This window comes from Pongo abelii, chromosome 5, assembly GCF_028885655.2.
Source record: "Pongo abelii isolate AG06213 chromosome 5, NHGRI_mPonAbe1-v2.0_pri, whole genome shotgun sequence".
Lineage (NCBI taxonomy): Eukaryota > Metazoa > Chordata > Mammalia > Primates > Hominidae > Pongo > Pongo abelii.
In genome coordinates, this window is record NC_071990.2 from 117,779,466 (window position 1) to 117,803,001 (window position 23,536).

At 37.9% G+C, this 23,536-nt stretch overlaps 2 protein-coding genes across 3 annotated transcripts in view; one reads left to right on the top strand and one right to left on the bottom strand.

The window, feature by feature from the left end:
- TRAPPC3L (trafficking protein particle complex subunit 3L) overlaps nucleotides 1-3,261 on the bottom strand; it is a 53,211-nt gene extending 49,950 nt beyond the window's left edge. The window contains exons 1-2 of the mRNA XM_002817274.4: nucleotides 3,050-3,261; nucleotides 795-892 (exon numbers count right to left, since the gene is read on the bottom strand). Coding sequence (XP_002817320.2) covers nucleotides 795-892; nucleotides 3,050-3,091 — 140 coding nt within the window. The 5' untranslated portion in view covers nucleotides 3,092-3,261. The remainder of the gene's footprint in view (nucleotides 1-794; nucleotides 893-3,049) is intronic.
- On the top strand, nucleotides 1,305-18,822 carry CALHM4 (calcium homeostasis modulator family member 4). 2 transcript variants are annotated; one of them, XM_003776906.4, is made up of 3 exons: nucleotides 1,305-1,363; nucleotides 11,969-12,035; nucleotides 15,527-18,822. In XM_003776906.4, the coding sequence occupies exons 1-3, from the start codon at nucleotides 1,305-1,307 to the stop codon at nucleotides 15,911-15,913; spliced, it is 513 nt and encodes a 170-aa protein (XP_003776954.3). In that variant the 3' UTR covers nucleotides 15,914-18,822. The 2 variants fall into 2 exon arrangements, with proteins under 2 accessions (XP_003776954.3, XP_009240452.3); XM_009242177.3 differs by lacking the exon at nucleotides 1,305-1,363 and having other exon boundaries at nucleotides 11,478-12,035.
- Nucleotides 18,823-23,536: the final 4,714 nt, after the last annotated feature.

Consider the following 23,536-nt stretch of genomic DNA (forward strand, 5'->3'; position numbering starts at 1 on the left):
TAACCAGTACACATTTTCCAGCCTTTCCTCTGTTAGAGTCCTCTTCAGATTTTATAATTAAAAAGCTCAAAAACCATTGACAGATGTTTTATTGTTTGGCAGTCATCTGATGATCACATAGCTACTCAGAGAAAATCAGAAGGTGGAATTTGTGCAGGAGGAATCTCCAACAATAAAGACAAAGAGAATGGGTCTCATTTAAAAAAGAAGTGAGTTTTTCTACCTAATATGTTTTTTAAGAAAAGCACAATAATGATTAAAAAACATTCAAACAATAAAAATGCTATCTTAAACAAAATAAACTCTCCCTTTAATTCACAACTCCCATTTTCTCCATCTTCCCCTTAGGAAACTACCATTATGAGTTTCTTGCATATCTTTCAATAGATGGTCTGTGCTTGTGTAAGCATATATTTATATTGGAAGGAGTTGTGTTAGAACAAAAGACTTCTGAAAAGAATAAAATTTGATGTTCCCTCATGTTGTTAATAGAACAATTTCAATTTTACCACATCTTTTGCTTATAAGCAACTCTCAAGTCACTTAAGAAATGATTTCTAACTAAAGAGAAAACATCCCACACTTGATATTTGTAGGAAAAAATTCCTTCCTATTATCTTATTCTATCAACCCAAATGGCACTTGTAAGAAATTATGTTCAGCCTTCAGATGTGATTAATTGAGACAGAAGAACAGCTGGTGAAATGAAGCAAAGGAAGTCATCAGAGGCAGAAAGAATGCAGGTGATGTAAGAAACAACAGACATTCAATAAGAATGAAGGACTTCCACTTACATTTTATCTAAATATTGGTTCACATCTTCATCCTTCTCATAATCCTTACACAGCTGGGCAACCAGAGCTCCATAGGTAAGGACAAAGAGATCTTTATTCTGGAGAAAAAGGGGTAGTTTCTTGTTATAGGCAAGTTATGACAGTATACTACTGTATTTCTATTTTTAAAAAATCTGGTTTGAAGTAGCCTTAGAAGTCATCTGTACATTTTTTCCTTCCTCCTATTATTGCAACAATTTGCACTTTTGAAAACAAATTATATTCACATTTGGATACATTGATGTGAGGTGGGGGAGAGAGAACTGTTAAATAAAATGAATTTCTTAACATGAGAACATCTTTCTATGCATTTGCTTACATGATAACTTGCAATGTATTTTCATGGAGGACAGTTTTTTTAAAATACTGATTTCTAACATAAATTTCTGTTTTTCTAAAATATATGCCACCCATGTTTTCAGTTGGAAGCAAGAATTGGATAAGACTTCTCAGGCATCTGCACAATCCCTAATGGCTCCCAGATCTGCCAAGAAGACCTTCAGGATAAACCCAAATGTAGCAGCAAATTTGTGAGTTTCTTTTCTTTTTACTTAGAGAAAAAAGGGGAATGTGATATTTCCTTATAGATCTCCAAAATATGTCCCATTTTTAGAGTAAATTATAAATGAAAACTAAAACTTTAGACAATTTAGGTTTGGCTTAGGGTTTTTCCAAGAACCTAATAATAAATCACGAGAAATGCTGGTAAATTATCAATGAAAAGTCTGCTCAACATATAAGAGCCACAGCAGAAGACAAAGTGCTGCCATGTACTAATGCTACAGCATAAAGATAAGCAAAGGTGAAGAAGAGAGAGAGAGAGAGAGAGAATGATGAGATTGTTGTGACTAGCAGTAAAACAAAAGAATTTGAAAAAAAGAAAAGTAGAAAAAATTATACCCTACCTACATGCCATGGCCCCAACATTGTGTCCATTTATAATTAAGGCCAAACTGAAATAATGGAATTTCTTCTTTGTCCCTGATGGGTGAGCACTATTATATATTGAAACCTATTTTATTTCCAGTTGAGTTTCTGGTTCAGTACCCATAAAGGCCAGCTTTCTCTATTCTGCTTCATGGCCAAGGACTGTGCCTTGAGCTACCTGTTCAATTGGGTCTCAAATCCATACCACAGATGCCAGGAAAGGTCAACATAAGTTTATCTTTATAGTTTTTAAAACAATAAAAATAATCATATGAATATCTGAAAGAACATCATTAACTATTTCAGTAGGTTATGAATGTATCAGGATAAAAACACATTTTAACTGCTTTATAAAATCAAGTGATTTCGGTATAATATGAACTATGTACCATATATTTTTAGCACTTGAGAGTCCCACAGGAAAATAAATCAAGATCCCAGAATGCCAGAGGAGGTATCCGCAGGCATTTCAAACTGAAGTATGCCAGTTACTACAATTCTAAACACCAAGTCTGAAATTACTTAATTATATCAAATGCCCATCAGTCTCCTGACATAATTAACAGAATTTTAATGTTAACAAAGAGTTTTTGTATCTGTAGCTTCTGAGTGACTAAAACTATAAGAGAGTATTAAAGAATATTATTTAAAACTAATCTGCAAAAAAATAAGGTTTATAAATAACTCCTAACCTGGAATATATAGAAAGGGTGATATTACATACCAATCTACAATAAGACTAGGAAACATTTTTAAAGGCAATCCTTTTTTGATGACCTATTTCGTTTCAGTTTTACACATAATCAACTATATATATACACACATATATATACATACATATATAAACATATATACATATATACACATATATACATATATACATATATACACATATATACATATATACACATATATACACACATATATATACATACATATATGCATATATATACACATACATATATATGTAAGTTCCCATTTCCTGAAGTATGAAATACAAAAAATTGCTAATATTTTCATATTTCCTGTTAGAGGCAAAAAAATTGACACTCATATTGATATAATTAGTCAGAAAAGAAGACCTTAAAGTCTGTATAAAGAATTGATTATTCTTTATGTGGGAGATAATCATAATTATTCCTAGATGTGTCATTTATGATTCACTTCACTGAACACTCTCTTTCCTCCACTAAAAATTCTTATAGCATCAATTTTTAAAATCAATCAGAAATCACTCAAGAAAACATTTTCTCTGAAGTAGAAAAAATCTCTTTGTAGACAGATCTTACTATTTTATGGTATTCTGGTCTTCGTTGTGCAGGGCGAGACATAGTGCTTGATAGATGAAGAATATGATCTTCAGTTTCTCTTCTTTTGCCTGTTTCTTAGAGGTTTATCAGTCCATGTCTTTTTGTTTTGTTTTTGTAAGCTCTTCCTCGCTTTGAGACAGGAGTGCTGCTTCTGCGCTCTACTGCTTTTGCTCTTTGCTGAGCTGAAGAGGGAAAAAAAAATCATGAACAACAGAATTGTCTTATAGCCACGTAACTTGCCGTGGATCAAATAACTGCTTCATTTGTAAGGATGAATTGTAATCTAGAGCCATAAAAGCTGATAATGTGAAGTCAGACCTGAAGCACTGAGACACAAAAAATTCTTTAGCCCAAGGGAGTTCAAGAGTGGTGTTTTGTTCTCATGCCAAGACATTGTTTTAAAATCACAAACAGAAACCTTCGCAATCCAAGATAGATCTAAATGTTAGCATTATTCAGTCTTGGATTGATTGTTGTAAGAATTAGAGAGACAAGATCAGCAATCTGTAGGTAATAAATCCTGAGTTTAAACCTGATCCCTCAACTACACCAATGGTTATCACAGTGTCCCCAAAACCATAGATCCCTGTCTTGTGTGATTACAGTATTCAAATATGTCTGGTAACCTTTTTTGCTTTTCATTAGCAGCAATCAACAACATTAAGGAGTGATAGAACGGGCAATATTTTCTTACAAAACTGTTGTTCAAAATGGGCGCTCTACAGCATAATAATGTATAATGATTCTGTTAGAGAAAGTAAGCCCTTAGCTTTCTTTTGAGAGTTCCAGAGATGTAAGCTATTGAAGCCTCTCTTTATTTATGCAGAAATACTTAAAGTTCAAATAAAAAATCCTTTCACCTTGACAACTGCAGGGTTCAGAGGAGGATCAAAATCTTTCCAGAAATGGAAGCGCAAAACTCAGTTTAGGAAAGTAATTTTCTTCTACTTATAGTTTGAGTCCATTAGTCCTTTTTGTTCTGGCAAATTCTTGCTATAAAGTGACAGACTCAAGAATACTTTGAAGAAAAGTGCGGTGTAGTTGAAAGAACCTAGGAGGATTTGGAAGGCTCAGGCTGTTGCAGCCCTACCATTTACTGGCTGTGTGGCGTTGGGCAAGCCATTTTATTGCTCTATGGCTCAGTTTCCACATTTGCAAAATGGCAACAATATCACCCACCTCACAGAATAATTGTGAGAACCAAAGAGACGAGGTGTGCCGTAAAACACATTAGAATGCACTATATAATAACTAGTTACTACAGGTTATTCTTGTGGTTGGATAAATTGAATGGAATTCTACAATACCGAAGGTATTTCCATCACTGCATATGTTCTATGACACTATGATCTCAGGAAAATTAATTTCACTTGGTTGTGGGGTATGGGGTGGAGAGTTTTTCAGTAGCAAATAATAATGACATATGTATATCAAATTTACAGTTTACAACATGGTTTTCGTTCTCTTCATCTCATTTTAATTCAAATACAATCTGTGAAAAAGTCAGTACTATAATCATGGCCATTTTACAGGATAAGAATCTAAAAGTAGAGAGGTTGAGAAATGTATTCAAGGTTATCTGGATGTTGGCAACAAGAAGGGATTTGGGCTAAATTTGATGATTCCAAATCAAATTTATTTTGTACCGCACACACTCTATGTTAGAGCAAACTATTTTAGAGGCAGACTCACAAAGCTTACTAAGGTGCAGTGACAGCATGTTGCTGGGTCAATTTGTGGGCAATCCTAGTTCTGAGTAAGATACCCCAGAGAATAACCTAGAAAGGGTCTGTGTGCTTGCTGCGAGGTGATGGCGGTACTGGAATCAATATCACCAAACTCTAATGGCTGTGGTATGGTCACGTTAGAGCCATCGGGAGAATTCAGGATGTCATTGGGTGTATTAGAAAAAGCCAGCTTTTACTTCAGACTGACATGGCTCCCCTCTGCTCCATTGACCTTCCAGTCAAGACGCAGAGCTTAATGAAGGAGCAGAGCCCCTGCCAGGTGCTACTGAACAAAGCACAACCTGCACGACCACAGCTGTACTCACCATCACAGGGGACACTGGTTTGCTGGTTTTCAGACTATGAAACCTACTAGTCTTTAGCAGCTCTTAGGATGCAAGTGAGCCCTGTGTTCCCCAGAGTCCTTTTTTAATGTAAAAGTACTCCTCCCTTAAATAGAAGAAAGCACAGAGATGATGTTTCAAGCAGGTACATGATCTACAATGTCTGCCCTGGCAGCCAACTAGGAAAGAATTATTCCAAGATAATGCATAAGCAAAGTTTTTCCTGTTTTACTAAGAGTTCTTTAGGCTTGTTAGGACTAAATTTGGAACTGGGGTTAGGAGAAAGACGCATGCTTCAGTCTGGTAAAACTGCACTGCAGTCAACCAACCCAAATAAATGGTGAATTTAGCTATGCCCCATGTTGGTCCTTTGGGAATACATGGGCAGCAGAGTAGACACTTGCGAAGGTGCTAATAGAGGATGACATCCACTGATCTGTCGGTTGTATGATCACCCGCAAACTATCAGAGAAGGCAAAGATCTGAATATCCCTAAAATTTATGTGTTTAAACTTAATGCCTATTGTGGTAGTTTTAAGAGTTGGGGCCTTTGGGGAAGTGATTAGGTCATGAAGGCTCTGCCCTTATGAATGAATTAGCACCTTATAAAAGGGCTGGAAGGAAATAGCTTAGACTTTTGTTGCTCTTCTGCTATGTGAGGATACAGCAACAAGGTGCCATCTTGGAAGCAAAGAAGAGCCCTTGCTAGAAAACAATGCCAGCACCTTGATCTTGTACTTCCCAACTTCCAGAACTGTAAAAAATAAATTTCTGGTGTTTATACTAGTCTGAAGTATTATAGCATCACAAAAGAACTAAGAAAATTGATTACTCATAAATGTAATCATTCACAGTCATTAACAAGTTACACATTGGCACTGCAGATTAAGTGATTAGTTCTTTCAACAGTAAGCAATAGTAAAACTTGGGAATTTATCATCTACAAACTCCTTTACAGCAAGAATTTTACAATCCAATAATGTTTTCTAATCAATCTATGCTCCATCCTTTCCTACGTAATTCCCTGAAAGAATGGTCTACAATTTCCTTCCCCACTTCCTCACTCCCCATATACAGATGCTCCTCAACTTGTGATAGAGTTATATCCTGACAAACCATTCAGAAGTCAGAATGCATTTAATATACCTCACGTACCGAGCAGCATAGCTTAAGCTAGCCTACCTTAACATGCTCAGAACACTTACATTAGCCTACAGTTGAGCAAAATCATCTAACAGAAAGCCTATTTCATGATAAAGTATTGAATATCTCATGTAATTTATTGAATACTGCACTGACAATAAAAAACAGAATGGTTGTGTGCATGTTTGATGTAGGGTTTCTCCTGAATGTGTATTGCCTTCACACAATTGTAAGGTGGGGACCATCTGTACTTTAATTAAGTTCATTTTTAAATATAAAATTTTAAACATAAGGAGGCCGGGCATGGTGGTTCACGTCTGTAATCCCAACACTTTGGGAGACCGAGGTCGGTTGGTCACCTGAGATCAGGAGTTCGAGACCACCCTGGCCAACATGGCGAAACCCCATCTCTACTAAAAATACTAAAAATACAAAAAAATTAGCCAGGCGTGGTGCAGGGCACCTGTAATCCTAGCTGCCTGTAGTCCAGGCAAGAGAATCACTTGAACCTGGGAGGTGGAGGTTGCAGTGAGCCAAGATGGTGCCACTGCACTCCATCCTGGGTAACAGAGTGAGATTCTGTCTAAAAATGTATATATATGTAAAAAATAAAAATAAAAGTATAAGCCTAAGGAAAGATGTGGCATTTACTATCAAGCTTTACTGAACATGTCACTATATACACTTCAGGCTTTGCTTTTTTAAATTTTTGTGTTGATACGTGATATTTATGAGGTACATGGATAGAATATACAATGATCAAGTTAGGGCATTTAGAGTATCCATCATCTTGAGTATTTATCATTTCCATGTGTTGAGAACATTTCAAGACCTCTTTTCTAGCTGTTTTGAAATGTAAATGCATTATATATTATTTATATATATAAAACTCTCAGACAAAACTTGCTGTTTGTTCTTTGTATATTTTATATATTTTCCGATATTTATTTGATTGATTAATTTCTGATAAAAGTATATTAAAAATATCTCTCCAGCCAGACGTGGTGGCTCACGCCTGTAATCCCAGCACTTTGGGAGGCCAAGGTGGGTGGATCACCTGAGGTCAGGAGTTTGAGACCAGCCTGGCTAACATGGTGAAACCCCGTTTCTACTAAAAATACAAAATTTAGCTGGGCATGGTGGTGCATGCCTGTAATCCCAGCTACTCGGGATGCTGAGGCAGGAGAATCACTTGAACCCGGCAGGCAGAAGTTGCAGTGAGCCGAGATCATGCCATTGCACTCCAGCCTGGACGACAAGAGTGAAACTCCATCTTAAACATATGTATATACACATATATATATACACACACACATATATATATACATATACACACACACATATATATATACATATATATACACACATATATATATACACATATATACACACATATATATACACATATATATACACACATATATACATATATATACACACACATATATATCCATAATTATAAGAATTTTTCTTTATAATTTGATCAGTTATTGCTTTATATATTTCAAAGTTATACAATCACAGACTACAAGTTGACAATTGCCAAAATTATTCCTTGTGACACTTTTAAGTTTTACCTTCCATTAATATTATTGTTCCCATTGATATATATTTCAGTACCTTTATTTTCAAGCATTGTGTGTGGTATAGTTTTGAGAGTGTCACTTGTAAGCAGCATGACTCTATTTTTCAGTGACTTTGTAGGTAAGTTTAATCTAGCTCTGGAATAGTGGTTAAAAGCATGTGTCAGACCACCTGAGTCCCAATCCTGGCACTTCCGCTCATCTGTGTGTGATGGGCGGAAGTGCCAGGGTAATTTTCCTGGGTAATCTCTCCACATCTTAGTCCTCTCTTCTATAAAAACATTGAGGATAATATTATTATCTCATCATAGGGTTCTTGTAGGAACTAAATAACATAAAGTTCTTAGAGCAGTGCCTAGTGTCAGTAATTGTTAGCTGTTGAAAAAAATTTTTTGTTGTGATTATTGATGTATTTAGTCCCATTTCTACCATTATTTTCTGTTTTCTCTTTACCATCCTCTTTCCCTTGTTTACTCTCTCCTTTCCTGTCAATATTCTCTTTGTATTTCCTCTGTTTTGAATGATTGATGCGTTGGATTTCTATTCTTTTAGTGATTACACTTATACCCCTGAAGCCACCAAATAAATCAATATAATTAACATTTCCATCATCCCTGTCCTAGTTGTGTTTTCTCAGATTCTGTATTTGTCTATTTGGCATCCATTAATTACAAGGTCAAATAATGGCCAAGTTGCTTACATCTCCCCTGTGATCAGAGACCATACTCTGAACCACTTCCTTAACTAATTCTCATATACCAAGCCAATATTTACCCTCCCCTAAATAAACTATGGCCAGGTTGTGGGCACGTAGGGCTAGCCTTTGTGCCCCAAGGCCAATCAGAATTGTTTAAGCTAGCCAACCCTAAGTGTTTTCCCTGCCCTGCCTTGCCTTTTCCACAGAGTGCCCAATAAAGGCTCTAGCTAGGCTTTCCCTGCCTCCTTCTGTCCCCTGACCAAACCTGATGCACCCCCGTGACCTTATGTGGCAATAAATTATTTAAATGGCATTGGCCTCTTTGTGTTGTCACTCAGTCACCTCTCTAAATTAAAATTCCGCGGCACAAGTTGATATAACCCCAGAATTACAAAGGGATATTTCTCATATTCCTTTGTAATCCCTCTCTTCTTATCCCTACTTCCAGACTTCCTAGGCAAGCACTGGTCTGTTTTCTGTCGGTATAGATTAATTTACATTTCCTAGAATTTTACATTAAAAGAATCATACATTATGTACTCCTTTTCCTGAATTATTTCATCCAGAAAATTATTTCTGAATTTATTCAAGTTATTGTATTAATATATATTAGGTTGGTGCAAATGTCATTGTGGTTTTTGCCATTACTTCAATTGTTTTATCCTTTTTTTTGCTGAGTAGTATTCCATTGTATGAATGTATAATACTTTGTTGATTCATTTCTTTGTTGATGAACATTTGGGTTGTTTCCAGCTTTTGGCTATTCTAAATAGGGTTGCTATGGACATTCATGTGCAAGTGTTCATGTGGACATGTGTTTTCATTTCTCTTGTGTAAGTAACTAGGAGACACATGCTTATGTTATATGGCAGATGTATGGCTACCTTTTAAATAAAATAACAATTTTCCAAAGTGGTTACTCCATTTCACAGTCCCACCATCAGTGTATGAGAATTTCAGTTGCTCTGCCTCCGTGCCAACATTTGGTATGGCTAGTCTTTATTTTAGACATTTTAGTAGATATGTAGTGACATCTTATTATAATAATATATAGCTTTAGTTGTATATTTTGAAATAAAAATTAGTTATTTCTGAATTGAATGGACTTTTAAAAGATTATACTTGTGCCCATCATTATTTTTTGCTCCTGTGTCTTTCCTTGGGGCTCATTTTCCTTTTTGCTGTAATATATCCTTTAGTAATCCTCCTAATGAGGTTCTGTGGATGGTAAATTCCCTTAGCCTTGATGTGTTTTTATTTTGCTCTATCTTGAATGATAGTTTGGCTGGTACTAAGCACTCTGAAGATAATATCTTCTGGTCTTTATTGTTATTGATGAGAAGTCTGCTGTCAGTCATTACCATTCTTTTGTAGATTATCTGTTTTTTTCTTTCTGGTAGTTTTAAAGAATATCTATTTTTTCACATTCTGCAGTTTTATTCTGTGTTTGGTTGTGCATTTATTTTTCTTTATATTGCTCAGAATTACCAACATTCTTCAGATATAAGAATTTTCTTTGATTCTGCAAAGTTCTCAGTTATTTCTTCTTCAAATATTGCCTGTCTATTCCTTCCTTTTTTCTTCCAGAACTCCTACTAGACAGATTGTGTAGTTGCTTAACTGTTTTCAAAAATAATTATTTTATTTCTTTGTCCGTACTGCATTTTGGGTGAATTTCTCAGTACTACATTTCCTTTCACTAATTATGTATTTAACCATGTCCAGTTAAAAGTTTATTTGAGAAGAGAAAATATATATCATATTCACTTTTTATAAATCCAGTCAAGCCTAGTTCAGTGCCCTTTATATAGAAATTCTATAATAAATATTTACTGGTTAAATACACACAGAAAACATCTTACCTTTTGTTTATAGATATATAACTTTATTAAAAACCAAATATCGGCCGGGCGAGGTGTCTCACACCTGTAATCCCAGCACTTTGGGAGGCCGAGGAGGGCGGATCACGAGGTCAGGAGATCGAGACCATCCTGGCTTACACGGTGAAACCCCGTCTCTACTAAAAATACAAAAAATACAAAAAATTAGCCGGGCGTGGTGGCGGGCGCCTGTAGTCCCAGCTACTCGCGAGGCTGAGGCAGGAGAATGGCGTGAACCCAGGAGGCGGAGCTTGCAGTGAGCCAAGATCGCGCCACTGCACTCCAGCCTGGGCGACAGAGCGAGACTCCGTCTCAAAAACAACAACAACAACAAAACAAATATCACATTTTCATATAACAAAAAGATACATATAAACATATCTGCAACTTAAATTTTTAAGCAGCATATAGCAATATTCTGTCAATGCAAGCAGATTTAAAATTTTTATGCAAAGTTAGAATATTTTGTTGTGATTTGGCTTTAGTGGCATCTAGCCTTGTTCTTTCCTTTGGGAAATCTTTTGAGCTCTTCTAGCAGAACCCTTAGGAACATTCCAGCCAGCCCAAAATTTTGGATTGCTCTAGTATTTAATAATTTCCATTATTCATTTTATTATAATTTTATGGTGATGAGATTCTAGTCTAGTACAAGGTTAAGAATGTCTCCGTTTTGCTTTCAATGCTCTATTTGCTAGTGCTCAGCATTTTGTGTCATACAAGCAGCACATAGAAAGATGGAGGCAGTCTGCTTTCTAAGCAAGCCACCCTCCTTTTATTATAGTTAAAAAAAAGAAATTCCCCCCTTCACTCATACCTAAAGGAGCTCTCCCTCAATTTCTTTCAGCTGTAATCAATCTGAGCTCAGGGTTTTCAAAGTACACAAGGAAAGATGCTAGAATCCTTTAAACATGTAAGGATGTTGGATCACTTGACACAACCAGTTAAACCAGTAAGATCCCATAAAATGGTTATAGCTGGTGGAGTCTAATGATCAGAAAGGGCCACAAGCTGATTTGTGTAAGAGCTTCCCAAGATGTGCCCAACTCTCAACAGTATTGTGTCTTCTCTGCAGAGAAATGGAATATTTAGCAATTCTTTAATTGCAGCCTTGACTATTGGTGGGCAACAACTCTTCTCCTCTTCCACATTCAGCTGTCCTTGTCAGGTTGGAAAAAATTTCTATTATGGTTCTGCTTTTCTTGTCATTCCTGCCTTGATCCTTCTCGTTGCTGGCTTTGCTCTGAGAAGCCAAATGTGGACAATTACCGGTGAATACTGCTGCAGCTGTGCCCCTCCATACAGGAGAATCAGCCCCCTAGAGTGCAAGCTGGCTTGCCTTAGGTTCTTCAGCATCACTGGGAGGGCAGTTATTGCTCCTTTAACCTGGCTGGTGGTGACCCTGCTGACAGGCACGTACTATGAATGTGCAGCAAGTGAATTTGCATCTGTGGACCATTACCCAATGTTTGATAATGTCAGTGCCAGCAAACGAGAAGAGATCCTAGCTGGGTTTCCATGTCGCAGATCAGCTCCTTCTGACGTGATCCTAGTAAGAGATGAAATAGCTCTTCTGCACAGATACCAGTCACAGGTAAGTTTTTAGACTTTGTTTTCCTTCTGCTATGTTTTCCTATAGAACTACAGTCAATGGAAACATTTCAGATTCCTACTGCTTCTCATATTCTCTGATTATAGAACACAGTACTAGATGCTGTTCATCAAAGTGAGTTCTACTGAGCAAATATATATAGTTAGGATGCTGGGCTTTGGAGTCAGCAGAACTGAGTTTTAGTCTTGCTTTGCCACTTATTAACCTGCAAAACCTTGAGTAAAATGGGGATATTAATGGCACCTACCACATGGGGCTGCTGTGAGGAATAAATTACCAATATATCTGGAGTGCTTAATATGACTTCTAGAATCTATATTAAGAACAATAGATTTTAGATATTATTATGAATATTATTATTGCTATATTAGTAAATCCCATTTTCTGTATATATATATTCTTAAATATGCATTCTTATATATTATCCTCATCTAAAATTATATATTATCCTCATCTAAAATTATAAGAAGCTTAATTATGATGAAAAATAACTCCAGTTGTGATTCTAAATTTGGTGTCTATGGATAGGTTTATGTCAGAAAGTGAGGTGGGGTGGGAAGAAAGCCTGAACCCTACTACATTTATAGGTTAAATTTTAAAAGTGCTATTGTGCATTTTGTCAGTAGAAAGAGTAACACTGCTGTCATCAATTTCTCCAAGGGATTTGAGGAAAAAACACATTTTGAAATCACCGTCATATAGTAAAAACATGGCTTTTTAAAACTACTTATTGCAAAGGCATGCATATTTTTTGACTGGTAACCTTAGAGTTATTACGTTTCAGAAATGCTAAAGTTATTTAGTTGGGAAAAGCTACTATCAAGACACAGAATATCAAGTTATTGCAATATGGCCCAGTTTTTAAAAAGTTGGAAATACCATTAGATATGCTCTGTCTTAACTTTTTTAATACTAGCCCTAATGCTCAGAGGAGCTATGTAAAAATATGTGAAAATTCAAAAAATCAATAGAAAAATTATAACTTAAAATAATTTTCTTGCTTAAGAAAAGCTAAAATGTAACACACATTGGTAAGATTTTCTTAAAGTCAAAACAAAATGTGTTATTAAACGCATACACAGATTTCTGTGAAAAGACAGTTTTACAGTTCTGAGTACCATTGCCAGTAGATTATTTGGTTTTGTGACAACAAAACTTACATTTATTGATGTACTTATCACATACTATATAAATATTTCATATCTTAATTCTAGTCCTGATAATATTGAGAGACTGATATTACTACCCCATTTACAGATAAGTAAATCAAAGCTCAAAAAGTTTATGTAACTTGTATAATTCAGGACTAATAAACTGGATTAAGATATCCCAAGAGCATGCTATTTCCATTTCACTAGGCCATCTTCTGTGACTGTCTCAATCACATTTCAAGAATATACATTATTTTTCAGTTAGATTTTTGTGAATTGACCACAAAATCGCCTTGAATTCAAATCTCTTCTTTGCCCATGCCCCATTCTAAAATACCTTCCTGACATTAACTTCACTCCATTTCAATCTACCTTCTAGATATATGCAAAAAATATCTTTCTAAGTGCAAATTGAATGATGAGATCCCTTCCCTACTGCATATAAAGCCCTTCAGTGATTTTCTACTAGCATAAGAACAAACCCACTTTCTTGGCATAACATACAAGGCTTCAACATCTGGCCCTTGACCACTTTTACATGACTCCTGTGAGCATGTGAGTCCAAATGTCTTGAGGTTCTGCCAACAATTCATGCTATTTTTCTTTACCTTCTTAGAACTCTCTTTACCTTCTTGCATTTGGTGAACTTCTTTTTAATAATTTAGGCTTTTGCATTATCTCCTCTGGGAAGTATTCCCTGATACTCCGTTCCCTTAAGTCAGTTCATTCCATTGTGCTTCCTCGGGTGCTCTGATTACTCATATCAAAAACTATCCCATTGTACCATATTTCTTGGCTTGCTCATTTGTCTCCCTTTTTAGACTTAAAAATTATAGAGAAAATGAATGCATCTTTAATTATTCACATCTGAGTTCCCCATAACCAAGCACATGTATTACACATGGGGGAAGGTCAACCTGGAGCTCAGTAAATGATCGTTTATAGGTTAATGGGCATCTGGGATGGCTTTTCCTCCTCCATGCTGGCCTCTGTTTAGTTAAATGGTAATAAATATCACTTTGCAGGTTTTAGCCTCCATAGAGTACAACCATCCCACTGTGCACACACTGGAAACTTCATGCCTGTTGGTAAATCACAAGATGCAGAAGAGGCCTTCACTACCCAAATTGTGGCTGCATACTGCTAGCGTCCCTAAATATGTGGAACTTACCTCTCTCACTTTATATAAGAAGTGCAAAATATTGAAAACAGTAAAATGAAAAGAAAAAAAGGATTCTAAGAATAGAAAACGCCATTTGAGTCAATCTTTAAAAGCCGACACTAAATAGTCTCAAAAACTAGTTCATTTTCCTTTTAAAGTATGTTTCAAAGACACATAATGAAACTGGTCAGCAAATGATTATTTGAGGACAAGGGAAATGAAAGGGAAAACAATATGGTACTACATGGCACAGTGACTATGCTATTTATTTATTTTTAATCTTTTTTTTTTTTTGATATGGAATCTCTCCCTGTCACCTGAGCATTTTTATGGCATGATCTGGGTTCAGCACAACTTCTGCCTCCTGGGTTCAAGAAGTGCTCGTGCCTCAGCCTCCTGAGTAGCTGGAATTACAGGCATGTGCCACCATGCCCGACTAATTTTTGTATTTTTAGTAGAGATAGGGTTTCACCACGTTGGCCAGGCTGTTCTCGAACTCTTCGCCTCAAGTGATCCGCCTGCCTGACCTCCCAAAGTACTGAGATTACAAGTATGAGCCACTACACCCAGCCAACTATGCTATTTATAATACATTTAGAAACATGAGTCTGTTCACTGACTTGCTTTTTAGCTGCAAAAGATAAGAGGAAAGAGCAATTCAGGAAGAAATATCAATGAACACCTGTTGGTACATCATTGAAGATGCCTTAGAAGGTTACTATTATTATGTATCATATCATTTTCATCACCATCATTATCAAATACTTATTAAACACCCAAAGAATGCATAGGCCTGTAACTGATAGTTGAGAACTAAGGTTGAACTAAAAGCAAAGAAAGGTATGTATCATATGTAAGGTTAATTGGTGGGTTATAGCATCTGTCACTTCAAGGACAGTACTTAGAATCCATTCCAAGTTAACTGGTCAAATTTCTTTGTAACTCAAAAACCAAGTTGAAATGGCTGGACCTATGCCCTCCATCAGACCTATTTCCAAATCATATCATTAGCACATTGTTGATATACTAAAGATGGGAAAAGCAAATTTTATGCCCATATTTTAGTTCTTAGGTTTGTAGGAATCCCCCCTCCCATGGCTGTTGCTTGAATATTTGATGTATTGATACTTCCTGTTTTTCTTTTTAATAATGATGTGAAGATGCTGGGTTGGATTTTGATCACCTTGGCAACCATCGCTGCCTTAGTCTCCTCCTGTGTGGCAAGGTGCTGCTCTCCCCTCACCTCTCTGCAACATTGCTACTGGACCAGCCACCTCCAGAATGAGAGAGAACTCTTTGAACAAGCAGCAGAGCAGCACTCTCGGCTCCTCATCATGCATCGCATAAAGAAGCTATTTGGCTTCATTCCCGGGAGTGAAGACGTCAAACACATCCGTATTCCTTCTTGTCAGGACTGGAAAGATATTTCAGTACCCACTCTTTTATGCATGGGTGATGACTTGCAAGGTCACTATAGCTTCCTTGGAAATAGGGTGGATGAGGATAATGAGGAAGACAGATCAAGAGGTATTGAATTAAAACCTTGATTACAGCACCTTTCATGAGTCAGGTTGCTTAGCAGATACTTGGCTTTTATGGCTTTTATGATCAGGGCGTTTCAATGTAATCTTTTCATCTTTTTCTTTCTCTCTGTTATTTGTTTACATAAGTCCATCTCAAATATTATTTCTAAAAGCAATTTATTAGATAATTGTGCCAATCTCTCATTTTGAAATTTTGCCAATGGTCTGGTAATGCCTAGAGTGGAATGTGAAGTCACATGGAAATTTGCATCTTAGTTCTGTTACTTAGTAGCTGTGTGAAAATTAATATTTCTGAGTGCCATTTTGTCATCTCCACATTGTAGCTACCTCCTAGAGCTATTATGAGAATTAAACGTGATAATACAAAGTGTTTAGCACAGTGTCTTTCATAAAAATAGATGCTAATAAATGTTACTTTCTCTCTTTCTCTTTTGCATTCCATGTCTTCTATCACTATTTTCCCTGCCTCTATTTTCTGGTTTTATCAGTTTCTACCTTTATGTAATATCCAGAACTTTTCACAGCCTCCCCCTCTTTCTTCAGACCTAAATATCTGACCTTTTGAGAAGCAGGACAGAAACCCCTTTCTAATCCAGTAACATGTGAGGGAGAAGCCCATGCAGGAAGGTCTTGAGTTATCCTACTATAATCTGGGGACAATGATATATTATTGTATCATTATTAGTATCATGTTATTTGTAGCACCTCCATACTAGGAGTATTTTTATGGCCGCTACATACAAAGTTTCTTCTAGAAAGCTTCTCCACTGTGCTCTACTCCAGAGATACCATTTGTACCTTTTCATTACCAAATTGCACCTTTGCACTCAAAATCCATTTGTGAAACCAAAACTGCAGTCTGTACTTGTATATCCATTATCTGTAACTACAAAAGAGGGTAATTCCTGCTTGGTGTTGCTCTGCCTGGCTTTACTAAATGCAGCCTACAGTATCTGGACAATTTTCTAATTTATCTAGATTATTTCTGTGACATATAGTGACTCATGCCTGATTTTTGCTACATTCACTGAAGCAACTTGCTCATTAGCAAAACTAAGTTATCTGAGGCCATTCTGTCTATTTATTTCTTTAGTCAAAACAATGCTTACTGGACAGTGGACCAACTGCCAATAGTCAATCCAATTTTCAAGATTCACTTTCAAGGAGACAAAGGAACTTGACTATACTATCTAAAATCCAATCAATTACTTGGTAATCTACTTTTACGCAATTATGGAAGGTTTTATTTTCTATAAAGTTCTGGGTCCTTGAACTTAATAGGAAGAAGCAGAAAATGAATTTTTAAGAAATCAAAATGTTTTCAGGTTTTGTTTTGTCCTCCAATAAGAGACTGCATATTGTAGTTCTTTGCTGGGACAGGAGAACTGTCCTGCTCTCACCATTACTCATCTGTCATTTGACCTTAGACAAATCAGTTCATCTCTCTGGACCCTGGATTTTTTTCATCTATACAATAAAAGGGATGATAATATTTTACCTCTTGGAAGAAAAGAACTGAATTAAATAACTGCTTAAGGTCTCTTTTACATCAAGTACGATTTTTATGTTTATGTTTATATATATATACAGGTCAATATGCATACATCTTTCTGAAATGGTAGTAGACCCACGTTGCTTCTCTTGGAAGGAAAATGTCCCCAACTCTGAATCTGAGCTTTCTCTGAAGACATTTACTGGCATTCCACTTTTAAAAGAATGTTAATGTACTGACCTTTTTCAAGTCATCAAGGAAAGCCATTCCAGTTTGTCTACTAACTCTACACTCAGTACTCATATGACATTACATGAAGGATGTTAAAAATACAAATAGAAGTATGTTGTGGAAGGCAACTAGGGTTCTAGTTTCACACTGATACAAATGAACTGTGTAAACATGGAATGTCACATCCATTTTGTTCCCTAAGGTCTGCTCCAGTTCTAAAATTCTGTTCCTATATGCCTGATAATTTTTTATATTCCTCTGTATTGGAACATACTAGTTAAATGAACACTTTCAACCATTCTCAGAATTAGTTTATTAGTTGTCAGGAACTATACCACAGTAAAGACTCTTCAATAAGATTTTCAGTTAACAACAAAATCAAAGAATATTTGAAGTTATAGCATTACATCATCAGAAAGAAGATTAATAGTTGTTTATACCCTAATACCAGGAAACTATTTCCACTAGCTTCTGAAGCCCTTTCTACATCAAACTCTTTTAGTGTATGATGTAAAAATTTTATATTTTGAGCCAGTTAATCATGATCTTCCCCTATAACTTTCTGGCAAAGGATTCTAAGTATTTGTTGGCTCTTCTACATGGCTTCAGAGTGATTTATAGCATCTATGTGAACATTTAAAAGGTAGTACACACCCCTGGGATTTCATCTTACAGTACATCTATCTCAGATCAAATAAATTGAATTTTTAGTATTTTTTGGGGGGGGCTATGGTCATAGCATTTTTTTGTTCCACAGCTAGTTAAATGAAACTTTTTCATTAAGAACATGGTACTCCCTCCCCTTTATGCTTAATGGATTTATGTAATTATAAAACATATAATTAAAGTCAATTATGTGCTAATACTACTTTATATTTTGCTACCAAATGCTTTTGGCTACCACATCAAACCCTGGAGCTTGACATATATAAACCTTCTCCTTTCTTAATTTCATTAGCTCCTCCACGGTCCCATCATGACCTAAGTTGCCACCTTCCCAGGAGACAAATACAAACCAATGTGTAGATGTGTTTTACTCAGCTTTCTTTATGTTTTCCAAAGCTGAATTGTAGAATCGCATTTATACTCTGTCCTTCTCTGTGTCTCTTTTCTCTGTTCTCAGTCTTCCATTCATTTTTTGTAGAAATTCTAATGCATGATTGTAATAAACAACAGTGAGATTTTGCTAGTTGTTTTCTTGTATTTGGTTTGTATCACAAAGGGAAATCACATTAATCCTATAAAAGTTTGAAGTATCATGGCCAACCAAAGGCCTTCTGAATGCAAGACTAGGTAGGGATTTGCTATCTTGAAAACATAAGATGTGGAGATACAACTTTAACTTCTAAATAGAGTCTATGGAAATTTAGCACCAGTCAGTAAAGAACAGATACTGGCAGGCTGAGGAGCGTAGACCGCTACGCAACTGGCTTCTTGAGCTGGGGGGCGTAAATCCATAAATGTGACGTCTGGACCGAAGAGCAATAAATGGTATTTCCAGAAAGGCAAACTGTATTATTCCTGACCTGATTATTTTTCTGCAGTAACAACCAAGTATGATTAAGCTTCTGTAATTTCAGTATACCAGAACTTCAGGAACAAAACAAAACGCATGAATTTCAAGTATGGTTTCCTCTGCTGCCACCCAGTGGTCAAAATAGGTGCCTGCACCCATCTGTGGTGATAGTAGTAGTAGTAGTAAAAATAATATGTAGTGCTCACTCTATGCCAGTTACTTTTAACAAATTATCCTAGTTACACTTTTGGACACGTGACAAATAGTCACCCATTAGAAAGTAACTTGCTGAAATGACATTAAATAACATTAATTCTTTATTAATTCATTGAGTAACTGAGATACAGAGAAGTAATTGATATACAGAGAAATCAAGCAATGTGCCAAGGGTCACGTAAGGGTTGAAGCCAGAATCCAGCCCTGGATCCTGCACTCTGCAGCACTGTGCTGGAATACAGCGATGAAGTACGTTATCAATCTTCCAAGGCCTTGTAGGTGTTAGGAGGATGTTCCTAATACTTCTGTCAATGAATAACTGAAACATCCTGGGCTCTGACCGTGTGTTGCCATATCACATAAGTCGCTCTCTTTCCACCTAAATTATACCTGCATACATCAGGGCCCACTTTCAAGGCACTATGCTTCTTAGCAAAGTGACCTGTCCACTCTCACTGGGGCATAACATTGCACCTGATCTCCCCAACAGCCAGTGGCACTGATTCTATTAGCCACAGACTAACCACAAACCTGCTCTGGAGTATCAGGTGTTCTCTTTCTCATGCATGGCATGGGCATGGCACTACTGTAATCTGTCCATTTATTTTCAGTAGGCCATAGTTATGAAGTGTCAAAACAGGGATCAGGAAAACACCATCTCCTATCATTTATGTTGTCTTGCACAAGCCAACCTCTTTGGGACTTCAATTTTCCCCTCCATGAGAAAGGAGATGGTGGTTAAATTGCAAAGGTGGTTGATTAAACCATTTTGAATCACAGACCCCTTTGACAAGCCATTCTGGGGAAGCTCTTTTGAGGACATATCCAGTGCATACACATAGACACCAGCTCACATAGCTCAGAGTTCTCAATACTGTGGTAGGCTAAATAATGGCTCCCTGAGGTTGTCCATACCCTTATCCCTGGAACCTGTGAATGTGACTCAATATGGCGAAAGAGACTTTGCAGATAGATCAAGGTAAGGATTTTGAGATGTGAAGATATAATCCTGGATTATCTAGGTGGGCCCAATATAATCACAAGGGTGCTTATAAAAGGACTGCAGAAGGAATCCGAGTCAGAGAGAAGGCAAAGTGACAACAGAAAAGGAGTGTCAAAAAATGTCAGAGTTATGCAGCCTGAGAAAGACTTGATCAGCCATTGCTGGCTTTGAAGATAAGAGGGTCATGAGCTAAAGAATGTGGGCAGTCCCTAGAAACTGGAAAAAGCCAGGAAATGGACTCTCTCCAAGAGCCTCCAGAAGGAACACAGCTCTGCTGACACTTTGCTTTTAGCCTACTCAGATCTGTGTCTGACCTGTGCCAGAAGAGTAGTAACTACACACTGTTCTTTTAGTTACAGAACTATAAAATAATACATTTGCAGTGTTTTAAACCACTAAATTTGTGGTAATTTGTTACAGTGGCAATAGGAAGCTAATATACAAGCCAATACACTTCAGGAGCTTGTGAGCCCACAAGCCTGTTGAATGAGACTCCCTGGATTAAGACCTCTAGGTCATCTCTAACACAAGCATCCTGATTCTATATGTGCTGACACTCTGCCTTGGGCAAAACTGTTGCACCTGGAAAACAAATATATCTATAATATAATATTTTATGAATAAAATTCAGTGTGCTCTAATATTTTAAAGTGTGCTAAAGTGCAGAAAGAGCTGAATATAAACTTCATATGCATTTATGGATGTTTTACCTTAAGCTGCAAATAAACATTTAAATATATTTTTCTTCTGTAGTTGCCAGTTAGTGGCATCAACAGAACTATTTACTATAAATTATTTCATAATGTAGACATATGCTGGCATTTGAAATGTGAGAAAGCAAATGCGAAAGCACAATCAATCAATCTCTGGATCTACATGGTGTTTTACTGATTGCACAAATTTCATAAGTCGATAATAGGTAGCCTATTATTGGTAAGTTTATGCCCGCCATCATTCTTTCATGTTGAAATAACTTGAATTTGGAAAAGCTGCCTACAAAATAAGCATCTTTAGTCCAATGATGATTTAATAGATCCTATGCTGTCCTGTGAGACAGGTTTATATTTCATGGGGAAGATAACGCAAAAAGCAAAATTCATCCAAGTTATTACTGGCAGAGCTAGAATGATAATTTAATATGCGATTCAGTACTGCACGCCATCAGGGAGCCTGATGTTTTGAGCTCCTTCTGGGAAATTGTCTGGGGCTCACTGGCATGGGGTGCCCTGAGCCAGACCAGACTGCAGGGACCCGTTTCTTCCCTTCCCCACATCCCTACACTCTTTGACCCTCTTCCCACAGCGTGGCATGCCAGGGGTGTTCTCGCTGGAAGTGCCAGCTCCCACCTGCAGCCCCCCGGAGCCGGGGAAGTGGTGGCAGTAGCAGGTCCTTTCCTTGGTGTGCCGCTGCACTGGGCCCAGGGTGGTCTCCACTGTGTGCCGCGGATCAGGCCGTCCTCTGGGGTGGTGTGTCTACTACCAGTGCTCTGATGGCTTTTGAGGGGCCTTACAGATTGCTGTCCCTTTCTGGCTTCAGATCAGTGTGGTGAAATCTGTGCTCTCTTGGGTTGCTCAAGGACATTCCCTGCACTGGAATGGAACTGCTTATCTGGCGCCACCCCTAGGACCTTCTCCCGTCTTCCCACTTGGTGGCCAAGTGTAGAAGGTGGGGTGCAGCGACATTAAAAGAGACATCGTTTTAGGAATGCAGTGATTATGGCCTAAGACATTCAAGAAAAGACATAATTGGAAGATGTGTAGTAAATTTAACTGACTGGAAAATAACCATTCCCATTTTCCTGCATACTTGGGGTAAAATTTCCATTTGTGGTCATCAATAAAGAACATTCTTTGAGAAAGACTTTGGAAGCCAGTATTCAGGAGCAGCAGGATGAATGACGCAGCTTAACGAGTAATGATGTGACCAGCATTACAAAAAAAGGTATTGGGATACTGCAGAGGCAAGAAGAACGATTTTGTTTTGCTAGAAATGACAATGAGCCACGGGATTTTGTATAGCAGCACTACTTTTTTTTTTTTCTTCTAAATCATGGTGAGAGATATGAAATTAGACAGCAGTACATTTGACAATAAAGAACATGAAGAGATGGCTCTTCTTCCTGAATAGGAAGAGATGGTGCCTGGACACTATAGAGAATCTTCAGACAAACTGATTAAACAAAAAGAAATGTATATGTATTGTCAGAGGCTCCTTCAGGTGCTGCTTTACCGGCTGGAAACCTCTGTGGCCAGTGGTACCTCTACTTGAGTTTTGCTTGTTCCTGCTGGGATCGTTCAGCCCACTTGGCCCAGCAGGCCGTGCTCGCTTGTGCTACCGGCCCAGATCCTATGCCTGCCGAGAGTAAACCAGGCGCGGAGCGGCAAGGGGTGTGTGAGCGAGCAAGTACGGGGTCCGGCCACTGTACACAGCAAGCATGCCGGCTGCCGCAGCGGGGCGGGTAAGCTCCTGGCACCGTCACCGAGCGAGACTGCGACGGGACCAGGCATACCGCAAGCAGCTTCCACTGTGGACACAAGTGTCTGGACGAGGGGAACGCGGTGGCACCCAAAAACTCAGAGATTCCAGGAACCACAGAGCTCCAAAGAGGGTGTTACAATGTGTCACAGCCCTGGCTCAGGGAGCCCCGAGGTCTGGGCTTCCAGAATGGCCACAGCTCTTCTCTCCCTCTTGTCATCTGCAGTGTGGGCAGCGGGGATGGGGGACATGCTTTGAGGGAGTGTGTTTCAGCCCCTTTGTGGTATAGCTCTTTCAGTCTCACCACCCCGCTCTGGCCGGGCCCTGCGGCTGCTTCCCTCATATGGGGCAGCCGCCCGGCACTAGCAGAGGGTGGGAGGACTATAGTGTTAAAGCTCTGGTTTGGGGACTCCCAAGATCTAGGCCCCCAGAAGGGTTGCCGCTCTTCATTCCGGCAGTCTGGGAGCATATCACCGCCCACAGCTCAGCAAGCAGGCCAGGAACATGTCATAGCCCCTTTAGCTCCCGCCTGCAGTTCAGCAAACCGGCCAGAAAAGTGTTACAGCTCCTTTTGCTCCCGCTGTTCAGCAGGTCCTGAGTTCTTTCTTGTCCTTCGTCCAGAAAGAATGAGGTTATGCAGAAAACTGGAAGGTGAGCAAGGCAGAGAAGAGCTTTATTGGGTGACAGAACAGC